The following is an 18,891-nucleotide window of genomic DNA, read 5'->3' on the forward strand; positions in this document are numbered from 1 at the left end:
AGGTGGTAACCAGAGATTGGCTCGGTTGAGCAGATGTTTTGTTGGGCTGCATCCCCCTCACCTAGCACAGCGCACCTCCAACGGGAAGCCACCTGACCCCAGAGGAGCATTTTCAGTGTGCTTGGCTCTCCAGACCTGTAAGTGCACCCAGCGGCTGTACAGACACATCTCTAGCCAATTCTGACAACGCTGCTTACTCTGCTTAGTCACCATTCATCAATCTAACAGAAACATAATCCAGTCTTCCCCGGGGTTAAGTCATGAGAGGCTGACACCCCCAGCAGTGGTCTATGGGTCATAAAGCGAAGTCTGCCTTTTTCAAATGTGCCTCTGAAAGACTTTTTTAAAAAAACTATTTCAGTTTGTCTAATAAAAGATTTTCAAGTTAACTCCTAAAATCAGCTCTTATTTTTACCTCTTTTCTTCAAAAAATGGGTACGCTTTGCTCCCAAAGGTTTACAGTAAGTGAAAAGGAAGACACAGCTCATCCTATCTGAAAAGAGCTGACAAGGTTTCTTGCACTGACATATATTCACAGTAACATTGGTTTTCAATCCCATCACATATATATATATATATGAAATAATTCCCACCAAGTCATTCAGGTCCATATTTATTATCAAGCCTGTACACTGTCAAGAGTCACAAGGACACCTGAAAGAAAGAACACTAATAGAACACAGTCCTCATGGGTCAGATGCAAATGACTTCAAGATTTTCCCAGTTAACATCAACATCCCAGACTAGCTTGCACAAAAAACCACCAGTGGGGATTACGGCAGTCCAAGTCTACAGAAGGAATCACTCAGGGGTCGCCGAACAGCACACGGGCTGTATGGATCTGACGCAGAAAGACAGGCGTTATTAGAGTTCCCAGGAGACAGTCTCTCTCTTACAAGCCCAGTTTGGTCCTTCTCCAGTGTCTCCTTTTGGAGTTGTACCTAAGGCAGAAGCAGTGGGAATTAGCAAAGGGCACACACACACTCGAGCATCCACACGGACTGAAACCACCTTGAATTAGCTCAGCAGTAAAGGACTGAAATCTTCCTTACGTGCTAAGGAGCTACCAACGATAATCAGCAGCGTACTTAATTTTTTTTTAAATGTCCATTTCTGTTTACTTTCTTCGTTCACTCACCACCTAGCTCAGCACTGCAGCCTCAGAGGGACAAAGCTGCCTGCAGAGACGCATCAGCACTGCTGTGTGAATATCCCGGCGCCTCTTTTGGCCACGAGACCTGTCATCTTGTACCGACTGTCCAATGATAACTTCAATGTAGTTCATCGTCCGACACAAAAAGCATCAGCTTTGTTCAAAATACGAAAGCAGAGCAGCGTATGGAAAAGACCCTCTTCCAGGGAAGCGTATGAGTTCCTGAGCGTAAATTTGTACATGTCACGAACAAACGGTTTCACCACCGTATCAGTGAAGCCGAAGGCAGCGCCAACAGAGTTACTCTCAGCAGGAAAATGGCAGTGCTCCCACAGAATGAAGCACTGCAATTGCAGCCTGCTTTAGCACAGCTTGGGTAAAACTGATGACCGATGTACTGAAGTGCCATAAGACAAAAAATTCATGGTTCTGCCCCATGACAAAGTATTCCAAAGTCCTGTAATTTAGCTAAGACAGAACCACATTGTAAGTCGGTATCTGGAAGACAATACTACACTCTGGGGCACACAACACCGATTTTTCCTAGAAAAATGCAAGTTAGGAGAAGTAACAGGAACAGCACCCGGCAATTCGGTGCCGTTCCACTGCCCGAGCCAACCACTGCCCCTGTCACTCTCCTCACTATTAGGACAAAAAATTACGAGGGAGAAAGAATCCTGTCCCCTTAAGAAGTCTCGACAGGGGAGCCTATGAGATAAAACCCGAGCTGCACAGAGCTAGTGACCAAACTACACTGGCTGAGGCTTTTGACCCAGAGGGCTCAGACAGGCACCACCTCCTGTGTGCCCTACATTACCCGGTATCCTGCAGCGCTCGCAGTAAGAGCATTTTCCTAAATACAATGCTTGAAAACGAACACTATAGGCAAACAAAAAGGAACTGCTGCTAATTAATTCTGCACTCCTGTGCCAAAATTCTCATACTATCAATTTTATCTCCCATACGCCCCACAAGCTCTCTGCTCCCTTATGCCCAACTTTCTGTACCTCAGAACGGTGCTGCTCCCCGAGATGCAGGGACCCAGAGGGACAGCTATGCCAGGGCAAAGGCGCTGGGTCAGAAGCAGAGAGGCCACCAGGGTACAATTCTGGGATTAATTATGCACATGTACGGCTCACGCTTTCAGTTTCAACGTGCCACCACTCAATACCTGCTGGCCCTCGCCGAGCACCGGAATGAGCTCAACTGCTGCAGGAGGGAACGGCCTGGAAGCCCCCCGCTGCCCCAGGAGAACACAACGGGCCTCCAGCACCCGGGGCGGAGCGAGGGCTGCAGCGGCACTAGCACGATCGTGCGGCACTCACGGCCACAAAACTGCCACTTTTTTTTTTTTTTTTTTGCATAAACGCTTTTACAGGATCAGCTTCTGACCGGTCCGTACCGCACGGGCAGGCTGGCTCAGGCGGCAGCTCCCGGGCAGCAGCAGCCTGTCGCGTTACCTGATCTTATTGCCCGTCTTCATGCGGATCCACTGCGGGATGGGCCGGTTCTGCTTCTGCTTCTTCGCGAGGAAGCGCTTGATCTTGAACGTCTTGTGAGACGACTGGAAGAGAGAGCGGCCGTTAGTCCCTCGCGGCAGCCCCGGCGCCGCCCCCACCGCGGGAAGCCCCGCACGACGAGGCACCGGCGCCACCCCCGCGGTGAGCCGGCCGCTGGGCCGCAAGGCCTCGGCGCGCCGGGAACGGGGAGGGGAGAGCTCTCCCCGGGGCCTCCCCGCCCGGCCCGTCCGCCGGGAGGCCCCAGACAGCCGGAGGGCGGCGAGAGGGCTCGGGATGTCGCGGCAGGGCGGCGGATGGCGGCCGATGGTCTCACCATGGCGCGGAGATGCCTGGCGTCCCGGCGATGGCGGCGGCGGAAAAGGCGGAAGGGGCGGGGGGAAGCGGCGAGCGGGGGCGGGGCGGCGCATGCTCCGCGGCCACAGCGCCCCCTGGCGGCCCGGCGCGGCGCAGACGGCGCTCAGAGAGGGACGGCGGCGGTGCCCGTTTCTGCGAGTTTATTGGTTTCGGTACAAAACAGCTATGGCTAAAGTTCGCTAGCTTAGGAGGAGCTGCTACTGGTGGAGTCTCTTTCTGGGCTGTAAAACAACAGTTCAGGTTATGAGGAAGCAGTGCCGAGGGGGCGGGAGTTGGGAAACGTTCCAGACTAGAGAAGGGAGAACACTGGAAGAGAACAGGATGCTCAAACCAGCTACATTTGATTAAAAATAAGCATTTCAGTGTAGGCAGACTTTACATGAGACTTTGTCAAGAAGTATTCCAATATTAAGCCAGCTTATTCATACACTCCAACTTAGTTACTTTATCCAGAGAACCACCGAAGAGGAAGGTCTCCCCTTCCCTGACACGATTACGGCAATGCCAGATGTTCTCCTCTCGCCCGGCCAGAGGGCTCCCGGTCGCTGGGACCTCAGCAAGCCCAGCCTGCGTACCTCACCGTGCCAGACTGACATGATTTAGCTATCACTGCCCAGGCGGGAGCACCACACACCACAGCAACACCTGCGTTATCTCCGGGCAACTTCCACCTTGCCCTGCTCCAGTGCATCCGACGCTGGCTCCGAGCGCTTTACAGTAAAGCTCTGGCTTTAGCTCCGGGTGTCACCTTCTCCTGACTCCATGATTCCTTTATTGTCATACTTAAGGCCATAAAGTCTTTCTACTTTGCAAAGATTCTCTTCTCTGTTGTAGTTAGATGCTGGGAAATAAATTCAAATAACTGAAAATACAATGAGAACACATTTCAAATTCCGAATCTACAACTGAGGTGCTTTAACCAGAAACATCCAACAGCACAATGCCCCTTTTTTTCTTCCTTGGTTCCTTCTTCGCTTCGAAGGCACTTCTGGATTGCGTAGTACATGCTCTTTGGCTGCACAGACAGTCAGAACACATAAGGCTTGCATGCTAGTCACTCCTCTTCCTTCGTATTACTGGTCTCACTCTCTTGTTTCTTATCCGCCCCCTGATCTGTGGGCTTTGCAGCACTGTCTTCATACTGACACAATCTGCTTCGGCTTCGGGCTCCTGGCTGGTACAGCTGCATTGCTGGACGATCCTGAAATAAATCAAAACTATTTAGACTCTTTCGTAGCCCCGTGCTGTCACGGTTATTATGGCATCAGCGATATTATGAACGGCTCAAAGTCAAACGTTTCAAGGTGTTCTAAGTTAAATTATTCCACCACGGTGGCAATGTAACTTCAACTGCCTCAAATCAAGGTTGTCTCTGTTGTAAGGCAACAGCCCTGTTCAAGCCACAAAGAACACGGCACACAGCTGGAGTTATTTGTAAATATTTTGTAAATAATTCCTCTCGCGGTGAGTTCAGCTCACCCTCTCTCACAACAGAGGCCAGCTCCAAAGCTTCTTCAAAACCTTGAGTTTCATTTGTACCCAATAACGCCTTACATGACATGGAAAACTTGTACACTGATGCTGCAACACAGATTTGCAGAGTACGTAAAACTAAACTCAAGATATTATTTCCTGAGTCTACAGGAGATCTCCTCTCATACTCTGCACGTAGCAGCCTTGGCCCCGGTTTGGAGGAACCTGTTCAATCACCCCCTGACTTCAAGAGGTACTTTCAGGCATGTACAGCACCAGCAGAGGTACAGGTAGATTACTGATGCTCTACTGACACCTTAAAGATACAGCCTAGGGTGTAAGTCAGCCAAGGAAAAGGGATCGGTGTCTTTACAATTCAGCCCACGGCATCTTGGCTCACTTCCCCCACAGTGACATGAACCATCACAAACAGTTTAGTAAAGTTTAGTGGACAAATGGGCAAACTTGCCAGCAATGGCAGGGTTTGTTACCAGAACAGGGAGAACTTTCAACAGAGAAACCACATGGTTCTTTCCTTGAAGTGCTTTTATCCCAAAACCCACAAACTGGGCCCTGCGAATCAACACACGAATTTAAAGAAATCCAGCACCTTGTTTCTGATACGATCCCTCTTAATTGTATCCTCTTTTTTATCGTCTTTGGTCACTTTCTCAGATTTGTCCGTGCTGCTGGCAAAGTCTGTGAGATCACTTTTCTTTCCCTTTTCTCTGAGCAAGTCTCTCTCCTTTTTCACCTCTTCCTCTTTTCTTCTAAAAACCTTCTCTTTCTCAAAGCGCTCTTTCTGCCTCCGACGCTCCTCTTCTTGGCGTCTCAGTTTCTCCCTCTGTGCTCTCTCATATTCTCTGTCTCTTTCAAAATCTCTATCTCGGTCCCTGTAGTCCTTTACACACTCATCTTCTGATCTGTATGAAAACAAAACTGAAAATTAAGCTCAAAAGATTCATCAAACAGAGCTGGGAGATCAATGTAACACTGCTGTAAATTTGCAATACGAAGGACGACACAGTGGTGGGTTCTAGGGAGCTTTTGGGAAGCTGCAATAACCCGAGTCATGCACGACAACCAGAGATGACACTGCCTGCTAGCATTTCCTGGCCTTCTGCTCACACAGCTGCCTGCTGAGTCTCCTCTGGCTTTGGAAAACACATGAATTTCTCTGTCTCCTCTCTATTTCTCACATGGCAGAACTGAACCTTGAACAGATCACGGAGCTGTTGAGAATTACATTTTCCACTTTGACCTCTTACGAGACTTAAAGGGACTAGGAACTGGAGTGCACCTCTCCTCTTGCCATGGTTGTGATTGTCTCATTGCAAGGACAGTGCTCACAGCCTGCTGCAGGTCACCTACACCTGGGCTTCTTTTGCAGAGTTCCTACAGTGAGTTGCAACAACATTAACATTTGTCCACTAGTGAAGAATTGTCAGGTAATCACGGGGACGTGCACTGCCGCAGAGAACACATCCTGTGCCTTATACCAGAAAGAGAATTTGAAAGGAATTTCAGAACATGGTCACGGCAGAGCGGCCTAGGCCTCGGCAGGATCAGGAAACAAGTTATATATACATATATATATTTATAGCAAGTACTAGAATACTTTTTTGCCTTCTCTTCTTTTGTCTCCCCATCAGATCGTTTGGCAGATGCACTACTCGCATTTTTTTCCTCCCTCAGAGTCTCTTTTTCCAGTTTCTTGAATTTTTCTTTTTTCTCCAAGTCTTTTTCATCTTTTTCAGGCTTCTTAAGTAGCTACAAAGAAAACAGAAGTCTCAACTAAAAAGCTCACTCCAATACACAGTGTCTGGCACAACACCGAAATTGCATCAAAGGAACCACAGTCCAGTAAGAAATAAACATTAAAGTAATATTACGGCAAGTCGTAGTATTTCTAAAAGCTGGAGTGTATGAGTAAGCATAATCCACACAGCAGACTAGGATTTTTCTCCTAAAACAGGCCATTTTAGAAAGCTTAAAAATAGTCTCCATTCCATAGTGAATTCACAATTCTGTTTGCCACAGCAGGTACAACAGTCACATGACAAAAGCCTTAAATATTACTATGAAGCATTACAGCATGTGAACCTTTACAATGCCTAATATTGAGTATTACAAAAGAGTGGTAATTTACTAACACCAAACTCATGTGATTCTTCACACAATACTCAAAGCACATTTTGAGAGACTGATATACAAATAACAGAGGAAAGGGAGTGTAACAGTTTATAATAAAGAACTGTTCTAGACCTTAATCTTTGGTTCTTCTTTTGATCTGTCTCTTTCTTTTTCTGGGCATCTGTCTACTTTCTTCAGTTTTTCTGCTTCTTTCCTCTTCCTTCTCTCCTCCTCTTTCCATTTTCTTCTTTCTTCTTCTCTTTGTCTTTTTCTTTCCAATTCTCTCCTCCTCCTCTCCTCTCTTTTTTCTTCTCTCAGTCTCTGCATGCGTAAAAGCAAAGAGAAACTGTATTTCCACGCTAGAAAATATCCCTTTAAGCCTAACAAGATACTCAGCCACAAAGTCTACAGTATTTAATCTCCAAAGAACTCGCCTCAAAACTGCCCCTATTACAAAAGACAAATAAAGTCCTGCTGTCTCTGTTGTTGTTGTGAACCTCAACACGTTTCAGCAGCATTCCCATTTCTTCTTGCTCACAAGCCTTGATTTGTACTGCCTTAAAAAGCCCCAAACACCACACTAGTCTCAGCCTTTATCATTCTAATTTTAATTAAATCTGCCCCATCTGCGATTTTCTCCACCTCTAAAAGTTAAAATGATACTATGCATTAGGAGAAAGCCCACCTACAAGCTCAGCCAAAACTGCATCACAAATGAAAGCATTAAAATGGAACCTGGTTTGGCAATGCCACAAGAGGCATTCAGCCGTGACTAGAACATGCACAAAGCACCAGCGCTCCGGCACTCCAAAATACATGAACCAGATGTCAACAAGTTGGGCCAAAAGCTGCTGCTTCAAAAGGGAGGGCAGAAACATACCACCACACGTTGCAATACACCCCCCCGCCCTGTGCTTTAGAGGAGCAGATTGCACTTGCAAGCAAGAAGATTCTAGAGATAAGTCTTACCTGTTTATTTTTCAAGAAGTTCAGTAAAGGAGTGGTCTTTTTTGCTAGGGAATATATAAAACAAATGTAAACAATTTGCCTTATCCGATCTGCAACACCTACAGCAACACCCTACGTGAACTGAAGCAGCCTGACGGATTATCCAGCCTATCTCCTCTCAGGTACAGCAACAGAGCAGTGGAACAAGCACCACAATCCTATCCCTGAACAGTGGCAGCTATGAGGAGTCTATAAACTCCTTTGGGACACTAATATGATACCCAGTACACTTATCTGTAAAGTCTGCATTAGGCTTTTGCCAGATGTTCTGGCTTTGAAAGAGATACCTGTAACATGCTTAAAAAGAACATTCTGGTCATTTTTGTGATGGTATTTTGCCCGAGCACAGTATCTCTTAACTTGTGCCTGCAAGGACCATCACTGCCCACAGCATTTTGCATTAAACATCACTGCATCTCACTGAGATGCAGCCACTCCACACTCCACAGTCTGGCTAACAAACATCTGACTAGCAGCTTAAAACAGGAAGGAAGGTTATCATATGAAACTTAAAAACCTAGAGAAGAATTCAGAGCATGGGAGCAAAATAAAGCACACTGAATAACGTTAGCCTAAAGGTTTAACAAATACCACGCAAGCACACAAAATAATTCAGTCTCCTGAAGGTTGAGAAAGCACAGCTTCAAATTACACCACACGCATGTCTTTGTGTGTGCTGTAGGAAAATACTGTAGCACGTTGATTTCCATACCTATTAGCTCTTTGTTTCTTGCCTCTATTTCCTCCAACAAAGTTTCAGGAGTGGAGGTTAATTTTTCATCATCTGCACTGTAGCTTTCCAAAAACTTCTTATACTCTGGATCTACAGGGAGGGGGAGGAAAAAGAAAAGATATACTGTAGCACAAAGGGAATTCGCATTGTGCACTGCTGGGAAGCCTGGGTTAGATTTGCACACGTTGTGTTGTTTATATGTCACCCTCTCGTTAGTTGGCAGCTCCCAAACGAGCTGCTGCATTTTGTTTGCCTAGGACAGTCGTACTTAACAGATTTGCAGCTGCCCAAGCAGTGCTAATAACCTTCAGTTATAATTAAGCAAAGAGTCTATTGATAAACTACAGCAGCACAGTACAAACACCACATTCAAATCACTGCTCGGACTTTCAAGCCTACACATGCACCACAAAGCAGCTAGCTGTTATACCATCTTCGATAGTTCCCGTTTTGGCATCCTTTTTCTTACTCTTCTTTTTTGCAGCTTTTTGGAAAGGTGCAAACTCAACTATAGCAGCATATTCCTGACCTGGTAAGAGAAAAGAGAAAAATACATTAAAATGGAGATGAAACCGATATGGAATACAGTACGTTGTCCACGTCTAAAGCAGGAAGACAAGCCTTACAAGAAATACGCAACACTAGAAGAGACTACTTGGACAGCACAAAAAAAATCTTCTATTTTGAAAGCTATTTAATAAAAACACATTTTAAAGACAGCAGAATTCATGAACTACACACTCTCACTACATTAATGAAACAGCAAGTTCACAGACTCCCAACAAGAAGGAAACACCAGGTTTAAGACTGCCCAGTACTGTCAGTTCAGCCACACCACACCATATCCTCACCCATTGTGCAAGTAGAAAAGAACATTTTAAGTTAACGCAACTGAGGCAATTCTCAATTTCTGGCAAAATACAACAGAATGCAGCACCTTACTGGCAGGCTTTAAAGTCTTCTGACAAGAATGCCACATTTCTGGCTGCATAAATCCAGTACCCCTGTTGGGTACGACAAACACAGCGTGCTGTTACACTGCCAACCAGCTTATTTAAAAGATCTGTGTGCCAGAACCTTGTCAGGTAACCCTCCTAAATAAGAGAGGATTAGTGTGGACAGAGCTTTGCGTCACACAAAACACCTGAATGGAAGAAATGTAAACCGTGTACTTGGAACTAAGTTCAAGGTAAAATCTTTGCCTACTGAAGCCAACAGGAAGACTCTTGCTAGAGCTTTTGCTACATGTGCAAGCTTCAGCTCTGTCAATGAGAGACTCACAACTTCTAGTGTTACCCAATACAAGCAGTTTTGAAATGCGAAATTTAAAAACTTGAGATGTGCTGAACACTAAAATGTATTTAGAAGAAAGATAACGGTTGACAAAATACTCAGATGTTTAACCAAAAAATTAAACAAAATTTGTTTCCTAGAGATTAACATCTCCAGAGAGCACTCACTTCCACAACTTAGACTGCAAGGAACAAGCTGTTCCCTTTACCGAAGACGACTCACTCGGTTGTAAAACGGAACAAGTAATAATCTGAATTAAAAACTGACTGTCACACTGTTAGAAGTATACGGAACAGGTGAGGGGAGCAGCAGAGGGTGGCGTCATTAACCTCAGCTTCATTAAGTCTGGACAGCAACACCACCGTTTGCTTTCACTTCTCAGGCTTTATCCTCAGGTATGACAACGCAAGTGTTAACCTCAGTAATGCAGCAACTGGTTTTACACTGATACCGCTGCCACCCTCATGTAAACTTAACTGGGTTTTAGACGTAACATACAAATTTAACTTAGAAATACACAAAGTCAATTCAGATTAGTTTCCCCAAAGGATAAGACATTTTCTTTGTTCTTTGAAATACTGCGTGGCACTCACCTAAGGCACTAAAGCCAAACAGGTCAGAAGGGGCACACTAGGCTGCTCCCTTCCATCCCTCTACAACTCAACCAGCACACAGCACACACACACACACAGGAAAGATGCAAAGGTACAGCCGGGCGCCGTTCACTTGCCTTTGTGATCGACAAAAACATAGCCGTCAAAGCGATCCCTGAAGAGGACTATGTCTTCCTGGTTTTTAAAGTTGATGTAGGCTCTCGAGAACATGTGAGGGTACAAGCTGCAGAAAGACAAGACCGAGAGAGAGAGGCTGACGAGCCGGCGGTGCCCCTCGGGGCCCGGCTGGCGGCAGGGGCAGCTCTCGGGAGCCGCCCGGGGCGGGCACCGGCGGCCGTACCTAGAGTCGTTGGCGAAGAACTCGAAGTAGTCGTGCTCGGGCAGGGGCTGGAGGTGCTCCTCCAGCTGCTCCTTCGTCAGGCTGGGCGGCAGCCGGCGGATCACCACCTGCGGCACGGCGACGGCGGTTAGGCCGGCCCGCAGCGCCGGGGAACGAGTCGCTGCCGCCGCCCCCCGCCCCCGTCCTTCCCGCGGCAGCCCCAGCTCTCCCCCCACCGGCCGCCGCGCAAGGCCCGTTCCCGCGGGTGGACGGGGCGGGGGGCCCACCCCACGCAGCGCGCAGGCCCCACCTTGCTGAGCGTCTCCTTCTTGTCCTTGGGCCGCTCGAGGCGGTCGAGCTCGGCGCCGCCGGCCCTGCCATCCGTGCCGGTGGCGCTCCCCGTCCCCGGGCCCAGCAGGGCCCCCGGCCCGGCGGCGGGGCCGCGCCGCTCCTTGGGCCTGGCGTTCTCCTTGTCCTCCTTCATCGCGGCCCGCCGGACAGCGCCGCGCGCCCCCGCTGCCCGCCGCGCCTCTCACGCGACTGCGCCTTGAAGGGCCACGAGCCGCGCCCCGGCCCAGGCCTCCCCGCCGCGGCCCCGCCGGACTACAACTCCCGGCGTGCCCCGCGCCCCGCCGGACTACAGCTCCCGGCGTGCCCCGGCGGGGCCTGCGGGTCCCGGCACCGCCCGCACCCAGCGGGTTCGGCCTCCGGGGCCGTGTGAGGGGAGGCGAGGTGCGGCCACGGCCTCATTTCCTGCCCCGGCACCACCGAGGCGCGGCCCCCCTGCAGTGCCGTCGCTCTCACACCCCCCCCCGTTCCGGGCCTGCCTCGGTAGTGACGGCGGCGCGGGGCAGGCCGGGAAGGCGCGCGGGGCAGGCCGGGAGTGCCCGCAGGGAGCCCGGGGCGGTGTTGCGGGAGGCGGAGAGGGCAGCGCGGCAGCGGCGGGATGTGGTACGAGATCCTGCCCGGCATGGCCATCATGGGCGTCTGCCTCAGCATCCCCGGGCTCTCCACCCTCTACATGCACCGCTGGTGCAACGGCGGCAAGGTCAGCGCGGGGCGGGGCGACCGGGACCGCTACGCCCTCTTCCGCCCCAACCCGGCCCGGGATCCTGGTGCTCCGCTTACCCCCCCCCCCCCCCCCCCCCCCCCCCCCCCCGGGCCCCACCTTCCCCCTTTTCCCTCGGGACCCCTTCTCTTTGAGATCCCTCTTCCCCCGGGAGGCCCCTGCCCTCAGATCTCCCCTCCCCCGGCCCCCTCCTTCCCTCTGAGATCCCCCTTCCCTCGGGCAGCCCCTTCTCCGGGGGCCATAACAGGCAGCCCCCATAACTGTGGGCACCTGCAGGAGAAGAGGATTGCCCGCTATCCCTACCAGTGGACCCTGATGGAGAGAGACAGGCGGCTGTCGGGGGTCGACAAGTACTACGTCTCCAAGGCAGGTGCTCGGGGCACTGGGCAGGCACCGCTGCTGGGAGGGGAGCGGGAGTCATGTGCTGCTCCCCCCATCCCCAGGCTCTGGGCTGGGGGCTCCCACGGCCTCTGAGGTGGGCACGGGTCGCTCTTGGGGCTGTCAGAGCTTGCTCTGTACCTGCAGCTGGCCTGCCTGTGGGGATGTGCATTTAGTGTTTGTTTTTTTTTTTTTTTTAATTTAAGACTTGGGTACTTAAGCATAGTTTGAAAACCTGCATTTTCAGCTCTGCCCTCTTGCAGGTTGGCGACAAGAATGGTGCAGTTACTGTTTCTTTTTCAGGGTCTGGAGAACATAGACTAAGGTGGCAGCACTTTGAAGAATCCACGTATCTAGATAAAATGATTTAACTCTTTAATAAAGATATACGTGTATTCAGCCCTTGTGTCTGTGTTGCTGTGGTGGGTTGACCCCGGCTGGACACCAGGTGCCCACCAAAGCTGCTCTATCACTCCCCTCCTCAGCTGACAGGGGAGAGAAAATACAACAAAAGGCTCCTGGGTCAAGATAAGGACAAGGAGATCACTGAGCAATTACCGTCACAGGCAAAACAGACTCGACTTGGAGAAGTTAATGTATTGCAAATCAAATCACAACTAAATAAATTAAACTAAACCTTAAAACACCTCCCCCCTGCCCCTTACCTTCGTGGGCTCAATTTCACTCCCGCTTTCTCTGCCTCCCACCCCCAGCAGCACAGGGGAACACGGAATGGGGGTTGGGGTCAGTCCAGCACACCTTGTCTCTGCTGCTCCCTCCTCCTCAGGGGGAGGACTCCTCACACTCTTCCTGTGCTCCAGCGTGGGGTCCCTCCCACAGGAGAAACTCCTCCACTAACTTCTCCGTGAGTCCTTCCCACAGGCTGCAGTTCTGCATGAACTGCTCCAGCGTGGGTCCCCCATGGGGTCACTAGCAGCAAATCTGCTCCAGCCTGGGCTTGTCTCTCCGGGGGGCCACAGGTCCTGCCAGGAGCCTGCTCCAGCGTGGGTTTCCCACAGGGTCACAGCCTCCTTTGGGCATCCACCTGCTCTGGTGTGGGGTCCTCCATGGGGTGTAGGCAGATATCTGCTCCATTGTGAACCTCCATGGGCTGCAGGGGAACAGACTTCACCAGAAGCTGCAGGGGAATCGCTGCTCCGGTGCCTCGAGCACCTCCTGCCCCTCCTTCTTCACTGACCTTGGTGTCTGCAGAGCTGTTGCTCTCACACATGCTCACTCTTCTCTCCAGCTGCTGCCATGCAACAGGTTTTTTTTTCATTTCTTAAAAGTGTTACCACAGAGGTGCCACCACCATCGCTGGTGGGCTGAGCCTTGGCCAGCAGCAGGTCTGTCTTGCAGCTGGCTGGCATTGGCTCTGTCAGACATGGGGGAAGCTTCTGGCAGCTTCTCATAGAAGCCACCCCTGTAACCCCCCTGCTACCAAAACCTTGCCGTGCAAACCCAATACAGCCACATACAAGCTTTGGACAGAATTGTTTTCCTCACTTTATGCACTCCAATATACACTACACAGGAAGAAAAGGAATGCCAAGAGGAGTACCACAAAACTACCACCACAGACACATCTGTAAGTACTAGCAAACTGCAGAAAGACAGCAGGGCTGATCCTATTCTTGTGCCCACTTCTGCTGAGCTGCAGTTCCCTGCAGCAGTCTCCTGCTGACTGTGTCAGCGCCTGCAGCTCGTGTTTCTTCCCTCCCAGCACAGTGACGTTCATCAGTTTTAACTTCCAGTACAGCCAGAACCTGTTTCTGCTACATTCCCAAATCCGCTATAAACAACAACTCTTACTTGTCCGCTTGTTAAAGTACAGCAAACGGGAGAGTGAGATGCAGACCTTGTGTCACTGACATTGACACTGGTTCACTGTGAGGCACAGGGTGTGGAACAACCACAAATAACCACACAGAGTGAACAATGTGCAGAGTCATATAAATTGGAGACATTTCTGAGAAATTTCCAGCCCCGTGACTGGAAAGTCATGCTCACTCAGCTGGACAGAGTCTATGGAAAGAGCAGCCAGGCCAGCAGCAAAATACCCTCTTACTGTTCCACAGCGAGAGCTGAGGCTGCCCAGCAGCACTAGAAGTTGTTCTCTACTGACCATAACCAAGTCTGTTTGTCTGTACTGCCTGTCTCTAATATAATTCCCTCTATTTGCTTGTAGCCGTGTGAGAGAAAAAGAAAATACACCAATGTAAACAGAATTCTGGATTTATATGAGCATGAATAACAGCAAGTTCAGACAGAGAAATTTGCATCTGAATTCCTCTGCTGATTAGTTGGGTTGGGACAAAGTGTTTCTGATGGTCTCTCAGTAGTCCTGAACCATAACTCACAGCCTGGGTCACTGAGCAGGGATAGACACACCTGACACTTCCCTGTGGCACTGTGTCCGGGCTCCCAGACGATGTGGTTAAATTAAGCTGTCCAGCTGCTTGTGCTTTCTAGTTGCAGTCAGCTTTGGCTCTTGACAGGCTTGTCAAGGTCCCAGTTTTCTGATGGGCTGAAAAGAGCTTGGGAATCGATGAAATTCCAGCCCAAAGCACTTACCACCAGCTAGTCACCTACAGTGCCGGCTGGAGAGACAGAAGAACTGGCAGGATGAGAAGACCAGGATGACAGGAAAAAAGAGAAGGAAAAGATGTGGAGAGCGGGACAGGAAGCAGAGCAGGAGACAAGCGTCCAGGGCTCACACTACCCTTGAGCACCTCTCCCAAACTACACAGACAGCTGAAAAGGAAACCAGGGATGCTTTAGGTAGGGTTTGCAGTAATCCTTCCAGACACCAAGGGGCCTCGAACAGCTCTTGTGAGGCTTGTTCTGCCTGGGTGGGTGTGTCTACATGGAGAATTTTTGGGCTCAAAGAGGCCTTTTCTGTTTGACACCATGCCTCGGGCTGTGCTCACCTTACAGCATGTCCAGAGCGGCTGGAAGAAGCTTCCAATGTCGCATGAGATTCAAAAATGAGTGGGCCTCACCTGTCACACACACAGAGCTCTTCAGGGGTCTGTGTCCCAAGTCTTGCTCCCCAGCAGTTCCAGCACAAGACCTTCCAGCAGCTGCTAGGCCATTTTCCAACCTGTTGACCAGTTCCCCTTCAAATGCTTCCCTCTGTCTTGGCACAGCTCCTACACCAGGGTCCTTTTCTCCCATCTGTCTTTCAAAGCAGACACCTGTGCTGCAGTTATTCTTCCCAGTTTTGTTACTAAGGGGATGAAACCAAACGAGGAAGACTCCCGTAAGAACCCCAGAACAAAGGAAAGTTTCACAGCTCGCTCTCTCTCTCTGTGGTATTACCTGCTGATGCTCATTCTCGCACCTTGTACAAACCTAAACCAGCTTCCCATCGCTCTCACTCCCTCCTTTCGCCTTCAGGCAGTAAGCCTCTCCAGCAGACCACAAGGGCTAGGATGCACATTTTACTCATTTACCGCTCTAGTAGCTGAATCCTTGTAACAGCCCCTGGTCACCCTGGAAGAGCGGCTGCTGGGAAGTCAGCACGCTGCGTTCTGCTGACACATCTCTGCTCTCTCTCCTGCAGCACCCGTGGACCTTCCCCTCTGCAGGGCTCTGTGTCGCGAGCATTGGTGTCCAGAGCCTACAGCACCTCTGTGCCACGGGCTGGACTGTGTGTTTGGCAGAGCACAGCTCCGGCTTAGTTCCCAAACTCTGGAGACGGGCAGAAAGATAACAAACAGAGAACCTGGCAGGATCCCACCTCTGCTTTCCTGCTCACAACGTCTTCCCCTTCCGGGAGACTGTGGCTGCCATGGCGACACTGGGCAAACACTCCCTGGATTGCTGGTGCTGAGGCCCGGGGAGCCGTTCTGCGGGGCTCGTGTCCCCAGGGAGGAAAGGACAGACGCAGCCACACTGCCAGGGCCTGGGCGCAGCTCCCTGGGCGCCGGCCACCCCTGTCTGGAACCAGACTCCTCCGGGCTGCCACCCGCCTGCGCCCCGGGTCCACCCGCCTGGCGAGGGCGGTTTGGAAACAGCAGCAATAGCTCTGGGCAGCTATTCGTACGGCTGAGCGGAGGCAAGTTAGGGAAGGAGGGCTCAGCAGAGGGAGACCGGCCCGCTGCTCTTCGCGCTCTCTCAGAACCCCTTTCCAGATCGGTCTGAGGCTTCTCAGATGGCTCCTGCAGCTCTGAAGAGCAACTCTCTCTCACTGCGCTTGTGTGTTTCTCTTTTAAAGGTGAAGACAATGGACAAGGGAGAGGAAAATGCTTCCAGTGAGGAAACAGCTGACATTCTCATGGAAAATGGGAGCAGCGGTACAGAGGAATATCATCCAGAGCTGGAGAAAAATGAGAAAGGTAGCCTGCCTGCTCTATTTGCATGTGTCAGGGTCTTTCCAGAAGGATTTGTCAGCACTTTATCTATCTTAGGAACGGAGTGCGTCATCAAAAATATCCAGTGGACCGCAGGCAACAACTTCACAGTGGAGAGAGGACGGCAGCAGATTGAAGAATTCATTTCTGTGAGTGACAATTCCGTCCATTCAGGAAGGTCACGCCTTCTCACTGTTGAGGACGGTGAAAAATTGAAGGAGAGTGCCTCAATTCCTTTTTAGCCCCTTCCTCAAGTCACCTCTACTAGACAGAGGGAACCTTAGTACCACCTGTTTGTTCAGCAGACATGGGAGGTTCACGAAAGCTGGCTCCACTGGACAGAGTTTCTCCAGGAAGAAGAACTGAAGTACAGCAAGAGGTACCGTTACAGGGTTTGCTGGAGCGTCCCAACACGCCGGAAACCCATCCCACGAGCAACAGCAAGCGTCTACTTCATTATAGAGATCTCCAAAATCAAGCCTGCTGTAAGTACTCAGAAAAGGCACGTGCCAACCCAGTAAGGGACAAGAGTACAGGGGGGTCTCCCAAGGCAGGGGGACGCCAGGGCAGCGGAGGGACCGGCCAGGAGCCAGCAGCTCTCACAAGAGACGCTGGCAAGGCCCGGGCATTGCCAGAGCAACGGCGGGAGATTTAAACGCGGTGTAACAGAAACGAGCAGTCAGTCGCTGAGGGGAGCAGAGCACAGAGCCCGAGGATGGTTTAGTTCCCAAAGTGTGGAGACCGGCAGAAACTTGACAGAGAAGCTGGCAGGATCCCACATCTGCTTTCCTGCTCATACCGTCTTCCCCTTCCAAGCAGCAGCAACTGCTCTGGGCAGCTGCAAGCAGAGCTGAGCAGAGGGGAGTTACAGAATGAAGGGTCAGGAGAGGGAGACTGGCTCGCTTCATGCTCAGAACCCCTCTCAAAATCAGCCTGAAGTTTGTCGCCTGTACAATAATATGTTGCAGCTCAAGAGAAAAAAAGAAATAAATTGCACTGAGCAGACTTTTTACCTCCAGAACTTATGCTTCGTTATACTGTACCTCAGCTTTTCTGCTTGCTGGCTATGAAACCCCAAGGAGGAGTCCACAGATGTGGTTTAACCCCGGTGGGCAACTAAGCACCACACAGCCGCTCACTCCCTCCTCACCCCCAGTGGGATGGGGGAGAGAACTGGAGTGTGAAAGCGAGAAAAAACTCATGGGTTGAGAAATAAAATAACCAGGAGAGAGAAAACTAAAAACCCAGACAGACAAGTGATGCAAATGAAAACAATTTCTCACCACCCACTGATGGATGCTCAGACAGTCCTCAAGCAGCGCCCTCCCTGCCCCTGCCAACCGCCCCCCAGTTTTATTGCTGAGCATGACGTCCTATGGTGTGGAACATCCCTTTGGTCAGTTGGGGTCAGCTGTCCCGGCTGTGTCCCCTCCCAGCTCCTTGTGCACCCCCAGCCTGCCCAGTGGTTGGGTGGGATGAGGAGCAGAAAGGGCCTTGGCTCTGTGTGAGCGCTGCCCAGCAATAACAAGAACACCCCTGTGTTACCAGCACGAATCCAAACCACAGCCCCGTAACCAGCTCCTGCGAAGGAAATTAACTCTACCCCAGCCAAAACCAGCACAACAGCTCATAGCCAGGGGTCAGAAATCTTATACCCTAGCACAAGCTTAAAATTGTAACATACGAGTCTTTGCCTTCACAACAGAATACTCACAGAGGCTTTAAACCAAAACTATCCTAATCCATATCAGAAATAATGTACAAATAAATGGGTTATTTTTGAAGAAGCAGACAGTAGCGCTCACCTAATTAAAACGTCTGGTTTTTGAGGTCACTTGTATGTGAACTCTGCCATCTCTCCTCTCTTGCAGACCCTGCCTGTGGAGGTATTCTTCACTCTGGAGTCCAGCAGGCTGATTCACAGGTAAATGTTATCAGTGTTCCACCACTGACACAGCTCACCAAGTTCTCGCAAGCTTTTCCGTGACACAACCAAACAGGGAGCTTGATGTAAATAAGTTTGCAATAATAGCAGAGAGGTGGAGGAAGCTGCCAAAACTTTGCTACGCAAAACCACGTGACCCTGCTTATCATTAGCTTCACTCCACTGCAGGCAGGGATAGCCACCCCACGAGCACTTCCTCCCCCATAAGGAACTGGTCCCGGGTTCAGGTCTAGGTGGTCTCTTTTTCGGCAGACAGGTTTGCCCTGTCAATAAAGGGCAGCTCGCAGCTGGTCAAACCTAGATTTAATATTATTCTTACCATTTACCCTCTTTTTGTTCCATCCTCCAGGGCAGAACAGTGTCAGTTTAGGGAAAAGTGGCTTAAGGACATCATTGAAAATAAAATAATCCTCATGGAAAGGCTTAGATTCTAAACAGCTCCGATTCACCACCACCAACGCTCTGCTGGTACTTTGTGGAGAATCAAATAAACACAATGAAGAATGAACGGCTCTTCCTTACTAGCATTTCTACTCTGTGAATA

The 18,891-nt window shown here is 50.4% G+C and overlaps 4 protein-coding genes and 1 non-coding gene across 5 annotated transcripts; 2 read left to right on the forward strand and 3 right to left on the reverse strand.

Moving 5' to 3' along the window:
- Positions 1–600: 600 nt before the first annotated feature.
- RPL39 (ribosomal protein L39) lies at positions 601–3,055 on the reverse strand. The gene is made up of 3 exons (XM_086470100.1): positions 2,987–3,055; positions 2,614–2,717; positions 601–941 (listed from the first exon to the last, which is right to left on the reverse strand). Exons 1-3 carry the CDS (start codon positions 2,987–2,989, stop codon positions 893–895), a joined length of 156 nt encoding a protein of 51 aa, XP_086326226.1. The 5' UTR covers positions 2,990–3,055; the 3' UTR covers positions 601–892.
- On the reverse strand, positions 1,386–1,517 carry LOC147414923 (small nucleolar RNA SNORA69). Its single transcript, XR_015183801.1, has one exon. It is a non-coding gene; the product is annotated as a small nucleolar RNA SNORA69 (small nucleolar RNA).
- A 95-nt stretch (positions 3,056–3,150) lies between the features above and the next one.
- On the reverse strand, positions 3,151–11,087 carry UPF3B (UPF3B regulator of nonsense mediated mRNA decay). Its single transcript, XM_086469813.1, has 10 exons — positions 10,911–11,087; positions 10,622–10,728; positions 10,398–10,504; positions 8,805–8,903; positions 8,354–8,464; positions 7,603–7,646; positions 6,766–6,954; positions 6,119–6,270; positions 5,111–5,423; positions 3,151–4,228 (listed from the first exon to the last, which is right to left on the reverse strand). The coding sequence occupies exons 1-10, from the start codon at positions 11,082–11,084 to the stop codon at positions 4,082–4,084; spliced, it is 1,443 nt and encodes a 480-aa protein (XP_086325939.1). The 5' UTR covers positions 11,085–11,087; the 3' UTR covers positions 3,151–4,081.
- A 422-nt stretch (positions 11,088–11,509) lies between these two features.
- NDUFA1 (NADH:ubiquinone oxidoreductase subunit A1) lies at positions 11,510–12,446 on the forward strand. Its single transcript, XM_086470313.1, has 3 exons — positions 11,510–11,648; positions 11,946–12,035; positions 12,351–12,446. Exons 1-3 carry the CDS (start codon positions 11,547–11,549, stop codon positions 12,369–12,371), a joined length of 213 nt encoding a protein of 70 aa, XP_086326439.1. The 5' UTR covers positions 11,510–11,546; the 3' UTR covers positions 12,372–12,446.
- A 3,829-nt stretch (positions 12,447–16,275) lies between these two features.
- On the forward strand, positions 16,276–18,781 carry AKAP14 (A-kinase anchoring protein 14). Its single transcript, XM_086470686.1, has 5 exons — positions 16,276–16,387; positions 16,460–16,551; positions 16,708–16,887; positions 18,274–18,326; positions 18,697–18,781. The coding sequence occupies exons 1-5, from the start codon at positions 16,276–16,278 to the stop codon at positions 18,779–18,781; spliced, it is 522 nt and encodes a 173-aa protein (XP_086326812.1).
- The last annotated feature ends 110 nt before the right edge of the window (positions 18,782–18,891 follow it).

The sequence above is a fragment of the Leptosomus discolor genome, chromosome 9 (genome assembly GCF_034619465.1).
Source record: "Leptosomus discolor isolate bLepDis1 chromosome 9, bLepDis1.hap2, whole genome shotgun sequence".
NCBI classification, from domain to species: domain Eukaryota; kingdom Metazoa; phylum Chordata; class Aves; order Leptosomiformes; family Leptosomidae; genus Leptosomus; species Leptosomus discolor.